At 36.7% G+C, this 9,448-nt stretch overlaps 1 protein-coding gene across 1 annotated transcript; it reads left to right on the top strand.

Moving 5' to 3' along the window:
- The first annotated feature begins 568 nt into the window (after positions 1-568).
- LOC140818762 (uncharacterized) lies at positions 569-5,303 on the top strand. The gene is made up of 9 exons (XM_073178814.1): positions 569-1,113; positions 1,196-1,872; positions 1,915-2,018; positions 2,100-2,559; positions 3,064-3,413; positions 3,606-3,737; positions 3,894-4,382; positions 4,491-4,582; positions 4,670-5,303. The coding sequence occupies exons 1-9, from the start codon at positions 569-571 to the stop codon at positions 5,301-5,303; spliced, it is 3,483 nt and encodes a 1,160-aa protein (XP_073034915.1).
- Positions 5,304-9,448: the final 4,145 nt, after the last annotated feature.

Genomic DNA, 9,448 nt, shown 5'->3' with positions numbered 1-9,448 from the left:
TATGCATGAACTTTAAATAAACCAAGAATTAACACACAAATTAATGAAATAAATATGCATTTAATGCTTTAAAAGAATTTAATAAAATACCAAAAAAATTTAATAATTTGCATGTACGTGGTTCACGTGGACATTCAAATTTTCGGGACGTTACAATATAAATATTGTTTGTGATGTTTTGATTTTTTTTTGGATGTCCTGTTTATGAATAGGTCATGCCGAAATTTCTGTAGGCCCAAAATGGAAAATTTTTAATCGCTTTCGCTGTTTACATTAATAAATCCTGGTTGTTTGGTCATTAAACGTTAATCAGGAGCACGGGCCCCCACAGTTGGTATCAGAGCGTAACTGGGATATGCTCGAATTTGAGTCTAGGGCACTTGAGTCTAGACACAAATAACATGATTGTGCATGTGTTTGACTATTTGCTCTTATTTGAATTATTTGGTGTGATTTCTTGAATTTGCATGACGATTAGCTGATTAGGCATGATATGTAGTTTAGAAATTGCCTATTAATTTCTTTTACCTGCTATCTGCCTGTGTATTTAATCCTCGTGTCTTGTAGAATGGCACCTGGAGGAAGAGGTAGAAAAGGGAAGGAAATAGCGCAAGAATCTGAGGCACAAAATGTTCGAGGACTTGCTGATATCATTAGAGGTAGACGTGGTCGACCTCGAGGACAAGTCGCTCAAAACATTGAAGAAGAAGTGTACCAAGAACCTCCTCGACCTGAAAGACCTGGAGCTAGACAGGCAGTGATTGAGCAAGAAGTGGAACAGCTGACACAGAAAGTTGGAGGAATGCAGTTAATAATTTCGCAGTTCCAAGAATTACGTCCTCCAAAATTCTTTGGCAACGAGAGCGGAGAAAAAGCAGCAGGCTGGCTGAAAAGCATAAATCATCTATTTAATTTGATGGAGTATTCCCAATATATTAAATTGAAGCTTGCCATCTACCAACTGAAAGACCGAGCACAACTCTGGTGGGAAGCCACAGAGGAAGCAATGAAGGACTCTTGTGAAATTATTACTTGGGATGCATTTCGTGCTCACTTTAACCAAGAATATGCACCACCGTCATATTATGCTGCTAAAGAAGAAGAGTTCAATCAGTTGGTGCAGGGAAACAAATCAGTTGTGGAATATGCTTCACAGTTTTCTGCTTTTTTTGCCCTATGTTCCACATGTTGCTAGGAATGATCAGACTAAACTATCACGTTTTCTGCATGGGTTGCAACGGACTGTTCATACTTTGGTAATGACTGGATCGCCTAATACGTATATTCAAGCAGTGGAAAAGGCGAGGAAAATTGAAGCAAGTTTGCTCAGAGGAGACCCACAGCCAGGTCCATCATCTGTTTCTCAGGGATCTGGTAGTAGTATGTCAATGCCAGTGGATTTACCTCCATATCAGCCTGTACAGTCATACCAACAACCCAAACAGCAGAAGTACAAGGTAAAAGGAAAACAATTCAAGAAGAAGTCTCAATCCAGCTCTTCCAGTTCAGGAAGTGCACGAGGAGGAGGTTCGGTTGGGTCGTCTAGCACTGTGCATTGTGACCGATGTGGTGGTCGACATTTTAGTTCCCAATGTGTAGGAGTACAGGGATCTTGTTACGTTTGTGGTCAAGTTGGGCATTTTGCCAGAGTATGCCCTAATGCACAAAGACAGCAATTTCAGCCACAACAGTCTGGACAAGTTCCCCGTGGACCAGTCTTTAGACCATATGCTCCTACCCAGTCATTTCAGCAATCCGGTTATCCACCTCCTAGAGGTCCTATTCAGCAGCCATTTCCAGGGCCGCAGCAAGCTCAAGTCCATGCTTTGACTCAGGACCAGGCCCAGGATGCACCAGGCGGAGTTATTGCAGGTATTTGCTATGTTTTCGATTATCCTGCACGTATATTGATAGACACAGGAGCATCTCATTCATTTTTATCTGCTGCATTTGTTGATGAGCATGAGATTGCTACTATTCCGTTGTTGGATACTGTGTCTGTGGCTACTCCTGCCGGTGTATACTTGATGTCTCGTGAGATAGTTCTAAATTGTGTGATTAGATTTGAGAATAATATTATGATAACTAATCTAATCAAGTTAGCCATTTCTGATTTCGACTGTATCCTCGGTATGGATATATTGACGAATTATCGAGCTATTGTGGATTGTTTCCATGGAGTTGTCAGATTTAGACCGTATTATGGCAGCAAATGGAACTTTTACGGGTATGATTCACAGTCTCGAATTCCATTAGTATCTGCAATGGAAATGTTCAGGTTGTTGTCAATCGGCAATGAAGGATTTTTTATCTATACTCTTGATGCAACACGGGAAGAACAATTGAAAGTTTCAGACATTCCCGTTGTCAAGGATTTTCCAGATGTATTTCCTGATGAAATTCCAGGTTTTCCGCCTCAAAGGGAAATAGATCTTAGCATTGAATTGATGCCAGGGACAAATCCTATTTCTAGAGCACCATATCGTTTAGCTCCGACAGAGTTGAAAGAACTCAAAGAACAGCTTCAAGATTTACTGGAGAAAGGATATATCAGACCCAGTATGTCACCTTGGGGAGCTCCAGTATTGTTTGTAAAGAAGAAAGACGGAACGATGAGAATGTGCGTCGATTATCGGCAGTTGAACCGGGCTACTGTGAAAAATAAGTATCCTCTGCCGCGTATTGACGACTTGTTTGATCAGTTGCAGGGTACTTCTGTATATTCTAAGATTGATCTTCGTTCCGGCTATCATCAGCTCAGAGTCCGAGAGGAAGATGTTCCTAAGACAGCGTTTCGGACACGTTATGGACACTATGAATTCCTAGTCGTGCCGTTTGGTTTGACTAATGCTCCCGCGGTGTTTATGGATTTAATGAATCGTGTATTCCGGGAATTCATAGATAAATTCGTTATCGTTTTTATTGATGATATCTTGATTTATTCCAAGTCAAAGAAAGAGCACGAAAAACATTTGACACTAGTTCTCCAAACACTCAGAGAAGCGCAGTTGTATGCCAAATTTTCTAAGTGTGAGTTCTGGTTGGACAGAGTATTATTTTTAGGCCATGTTATATCTGCACAAGGAGTATCTGTTGATCCTAGTAAAGTCGAAGCTGTTATCAATTGGCCTAAACCAACCAATGTGTCTGAAATTCGAAGCTTTTTGGGATTAGCTGGGTATTATAGGCGTTTCATTGAAGGATTTTCTAGAATAGCTAGGCCTATGACCCAGTTGACGCAGAAAGATCGACGTTTTGTGTGGACTGCAGAATGTGAGTCTAGTTTTCGGACTTTGAAAGAAAAGTTGACCACATCTCCGGTGCTAGCTTTGCCTTCAGGCTCAGGTGGATTTGTTGTCTGTACAGATGCTTCTCTAAATGGACTGGGTTATGTTTTGATGCAAAATGGGCGAGTGATTGCATATGCATCTCGTCAGTTGAAGCCACATGAGACTCGATATCCAGTTCATGATTTGGAGTTAGCTGCCATTGTGTTTGCATTGAAGATATGGCGTCATTATCTGTACGGAGAACAGTTTGTGATTTATTCTGATCACAAGAGTCTGAAGTATCTTTTCACACAGTCTGACTTGAATATGAGACAGCGTCGATGGTTGGAATTGCTTAAGGAATTTGATTGTGAGATTCAGTACCAGCCAGGGCAAATGAATCAAGTTGCAGATGCTCTGAGCAGAAAGGTTCAGCCTAAAATGTTGACATCTTTGACTATTTCAAAGGTTCATGAGCATTTGGGAACTTCACGATGGACTTATCAGTCTAAGGGCGACTACTTTATAGTTTCATCTATTCAAGTTGAACCACAGATTGTTTCTAAAATCAAAGCAGCACAGAGAACTGATCCGCATGTTCATAGATTGAAAGAATTGACTCAGACAGGTCAATCTGACAAGTTCAGTGTTGCTTCAGATGGATGTCTGCGCTATCATGGTAGACTTGTGGTTCCAAATTTGATAGATTTGAAAGAATCTATACTTCGTGAAGCTCATTGTAGTCGGCACAGTGTTCATCCTGGAATCAGAAAGATGTACCATATCTTGAAATCTCATTATTGGTGGGAAGGTATGAAGAAGGAGATTTCTGACTTTGTGGCTAGATGTTTGACGTGCCAACAGGTTAAAGCTGAGGGAATGAGACCTGGTGGTATGTTACATAGTCTTGAAGTGCCACAGTGGAATTGGGAGCATATTGCTATGGATTTTGTGACACACCTACCTCGTTCTAATCGTGGTTGTGATGCGATTTGGGTGATTGTGGATAGATTATCTAAATCAGCCCATTTTATTCCTTATAATCGTACTTGTACTTATACGAAAATGGCAAAAATGTACATCGATCATGTAGTGAGATTGCATGGTGTGCCTGTAACCATAGTATCAGATCGTGATCCCAGGTTTACCTCAAAGTTTTGGGGCAGTTTGCAATCAGCATTGGGTTCAAAGTTGGCGATGAGTACTGCATATCACCCACAGACAGATGGTCAGTCAGAGAGGACCATTCAGACACTCGTGGATATGTTGCGAGCAGTCGTGATGGATTTTAGTGGTGGTTGGCAGGAATCATTGTCACTTGTGAAATTCTCTTACAATAACAGCTTCCAAGCAACCATCGGAATGGCACCATTTGAAGCCTTATATGGTAGAAAATGTAGATCTCCGATATGCTGGGAAGATGTAGGAGAAAAACAGATGGCAATACCAGAATTCATACAAGAAATGAAAGAAAAAGTTGAAATGATCAGGAAAAGAATGAAAGCAGCTCAAGATCGTCAAGCCAGCTATGCTAATAAAAGGCGTAGGCCTTTAGAATTTCAGGTTGGCGATCAGGTTTTTTTGAAAGTATCACCATTTCGTGGTACTATGAGATTTGGGCGCAAAGGGAAGCTAGCTCCGCGTTATATTGGTCCATATGCGATTGTTGAGAGGATTGGCACATTGGCTTATCGTTTGGACTTGCCGCAGAGTTTGTCTGCGATACATGATGTGTTTCATGTATCTATGTTACGAAAGTACGAGCCGGATCCTTCTCATATCTTGAGGACTGATGAGGTAGAGTTAGACAGTTCCCTTAGCTATATTGAACATCCAGTGCAAATCCTTGATCGCAAAGAGAAGCAACTGAGGAATAAGACGATTCCACTAGTTATGGTACAGTGGAGTAGACATGGTAGAGAAGAAGCTACATGGGAATTAGAGGCTAAGATGCGTCAGGAATGGCCTCATCTGTTTGAAAATGTAATAAATTATTCCATGTATTCTGATTTCCCTGTGTACTATCAGTGGTGAATGTTTGTAAGCCACTTTTGTATAAATATTGTGTATGCTAGATTTCGAGGACGAAATCTTTTATTAGCAGGGGAGAATGTGAGAGCCCAACCCATTTGTAAGCCCAGCCCATTTGTTTTATTAATTAAGTAAATCATATAAAACAATTTTAAAAAAAATGGAAAAATGAAAATCCATAATCATCCTCAAATTTTTCCTTGGAAACCGTGCGTCATCTCCCGTAACTTTCTGTTCTTCATTTCTTCAACCATTTTCGTCACTTCGACCGCCGATTGTGGCCTCACCGGTCGCCGAAAAATTTCAATAAATATATATTTGGACTCCTCTCGACAAGGGCTACCTATTGATACCCATTTTGCAAGGTTTTTCCACAACCCTGTTCGAACCCTTCGGTCGTGGCTTGTTCGAATTTTTGCTCTTCGCTTTTATTTAGTGTTATTTCGAGCTTGGACAACTGATTGTATTGTTGTACACGAGATTTGAAGTGTTTGAGGTAAAAAAAAAAATTCAGATTTTAGGGTTTCGAATTTTGGGTATTTTGAATAATTCGAGTTTCAATAATTAATATATATTGGAATATTGATTGTAGGTGTTATATCGGAGCCGATTGGAGGTATTAAGCTAATTTTCGAAATTTATTTAGATAATATTTCGAATTTAGCCTATTAATTTGGGAATTTATGAATTGTGAATGTTAAATCGTTATTGGGATGTGTTTATAGCATTAGAAATAAAAAATGAACATTTTGGAAATTCCTAGTAAATATCGAAAAATTTCAGATTCGATATGATCGAATTTTCGAAAGTTCAAGTTGTCCGGTATTGAGAGATTTAAGTTAAATAAATCATTATATTTGACTTTGCGTTGAGTTTTAGAAATTGTAAAGCCTAAATTATGGATTTTTGGAATTTTAGGCTAAATTAGTGAATATTGGAAAAATAAATGGAACTTGATATGAAATGTATTATTTGCCACAGGATTGGAGTTTTCGAGAAATATTTAAGATTTTGTGGTAAATTAAAGTCAGTTGAGGTACGTATGAACCGTTTTCTTATGACGTCTATAGCGATGTGGAATGACGTTAAGTATATTGTAATGAGTTGTGGCGTGCTTTATGTGCTTCTGTGAATACGTGATTGCACTCATGCATTTTATTTGAGTTGATACATTGCATTTCGAGCCTTGACTCCGTTGATTGCTATCATTGCTGATCTGTTGAGATGTTGCGTCATCTATGGAGCGCCTGATAGGATAGATCACTCCTGACATCTTATCGATGGAACGAGTGATAGGATTAGCATTCTCCTGATGACTGCTCGAGGACTGACCGGGTCGCTACCGGACCCTCGATGCTACGTGCATGGATGAGCGGCGGCATGCTATTACGTTGCTGCAGTCCTGGCACGGGTGGCCACTGTTCTTGTTGCTGATGCGTTTCATTTGGACTCCGCTTTGGTATCCATTATTTTGTTGTTACCTTTCACGCATTGCATTACATTGCATCGCATCGCATTGTACTTGATTTTATTTCATGTCAGTTATATTTGTCGTAATATTACTGGTTCGTCGTACTGGGGCCCGACCCCTCGTTTCTTTTATGCTGTGGTTGTTTTTGATGCCATAGCAGGTTATCCAGGAGGATTTGACGCGTCTGGTGGAGCGTCAGGTAGTGGTGCCCAGTCGTCGAGTCGTGGTTGAGAGTTTCCCAGATATATATACACTATATTATGGAGTCATACATTTACCGGGGAGATGCCCCGTGTAGCTGTACTGTTGTTTTACGATGTTTTGAATGGATAGTTGTGTGATCGAGCCTTGCCGGCTCTGCATGTGTTTAGTCCTGGCCAGTGCGGCTATAGGTTGTAAATTGATGTTGTGACTTTATTTCGAGCATATAAATATTGTTTGTGATGTTTTGATTTTTTTTTGGATGTCCTATTTATGAATAGGTCATGCCGAAATTTCTGTAGGCCCAAAATGAAAAATTTTTAATCGCTTTCGCTGTTTACATTAATAAATCCTGGTTGTTTGGTCATTAAACGTTAATCAGGAGCACGGGCCCCCACAAGATTTGAGTTGCACAATTACTACTAGCCATAGCTTTTGGTAAAGCGGTAAGCGCTCGGTCCTACAATTGGTATCAGAACCAAGGTCATGTATTCGATTCTCATTGATTGCAAGGAGTACAATTATTGAGAGGAAGATTGTTGGGTGCAATAATTTTTCCTACTTGGTAGCTTGATCGAACCGTGGTGTTTGAGCTGCTGTGCGGTTTAAAAGATTTGAGTTGCATCATTACTACTAGCTATAGATTTTGGTAAAACGGTAAACGCTCGGTCCTACAATCTGATATCATGTATGGATGTAAGCGTCTGTCTAATTTACTGAAATGGGCTTCTTTCATGAGTTTAAGACATTCCATGTGCTCTAATTAATATTTGAAAAAATGTATCTAATTTACTCAATTGTTTTCTTTCAAAAGTTTAAAACATTTCACATGCTCTAATTAATATTTGATAATTAATATTCATTGATTATTATTTGTTTATATTCCTATTTACATGTGCATGTGTCATTTTGTTTTTGTGACACTATTTTTTTTCTTATATATATATTTTTTTCATGTTTGCGGTATTTTTGTGCTTATTGTTTTTATTTAACATAGTTGGAAATATTATATATATAGATAAATTTAAATCATAATGTGTCATTGGTAATACACATTAATGGTTATTTCACAATAACTATGATATTTTTATTTAATTATTGATATATATATATATATATATATATATATATATATATATATTATATAATTTTGTCTTGTTTGTTTTTTTCAACATATTAATTAATTTATAATTGTACATGATGAAATTATATACATAAGAAACAATTTTTCCTCTTTTCTACATATTTTTATTTCTATTATGACTCAATTAATATTACATTAATTTAACTAAATAATCATGTTTAAATTTGAAATTTTTCTTAAATACATTAAGTCAAATAATTGATGAAAATTATTCAAGAAAACTTCATTGACAAAATATTTCGGTAAGCAAAATAAATTATTTAATTTAAATTTTTATTTTTTAAAAACTCTGAATCATAAATTCTAAATTATAATTGAAAAATTTTAAATCTCTCGTCGATTTTCTCTATCAATTCTTAATTGTTTTTGTAATATTTGACATTATTTACTACTTTAAAAGTGTTGTTATATCTCTTAAGTTAATTTTATCTATTATATAAACTTATAAATGCAACAAAATTAATTAAAAATATAATGACAATAGCTTAATTGCTTTTGTAATATCTGATATTATTCAAAATATTTTTTTAGTATATATTATTTTTTAATGATTTCATATATTTTGTGTATGTATATATATTCTAAATTAGTTTTAAAATTATGTGAATATATGCATATTTTTTCATATTTTTATGATTTTACTTAAATCTAAAAAAAATTAGTAACTTTTGAAATATTAAGATTGGTACCTAAAGATTAGGAGGTGTCCCATTAATTTTTCTAAAGTAAGAAAATACAGTTATATTTTTTACTTTTACGATCGTGAAATATTTTGAATTTTTTTGCCTCCCTAATAAAAAATCTATCTACATCTCTTATCTCGAGAGAGTTTTTTTAATATATTATCTGCTCTTGAATTTTAACGTTTTTTCTCCTAATTTTTATATCAAGTAAATATATCAATTAATTCGTACACTTAAGTATGTTCCTAATGCAAAATAGATATAACATAATAATGTGGAGAAATCGAGTGAGACTTAAACAAGAAAGAAAAATAATATGGAGTTAAACCCAAGCATGAACGACTCAAATAAACAAAATAAGAAGACCATAGGAAAAAACATGCAAACATCAAAGGGATTAATCAAAATCAAATCTGGGGTTTTTATTAAAAATAATTTAATTTTAAAAAACAATTTCAAAAATAATGTAAAAAAAAAAACCTTTCAAAACTACTTCAATCCGCACTTATGGAGCGCAGACGCTGCTTACGTGGAGCAGCGTCCGCGCTTCGTAAGCGCGGACGCTGGACCATGTAAGCGACGGTTTATTTTAGCGACGGAATACATAGCAAAACCGTCGCTAATTAGCGCCAGTTTTTTAATCCGTCGC

The sequence above is a fragment of the Primulina eburnea genome, chromosome 17 (assembly GCF_022965805.1).
Source record: "Primulina eburnea isolate SZY01 chromosome 17, ASM2296580v1, whole genome shotgun sequence".
NCBI lineage: Eukaryota > Viridiplantae > Streptophyta > Magnoliopsida > Lamiales > Gesneriaceae > Primulina > Primulina eburnea.
The sequence above is the reverse complement of the archived record's forward strand: the minus strand, read 5'-3'. Positions and strand labels throughout refer to the sequence as shown.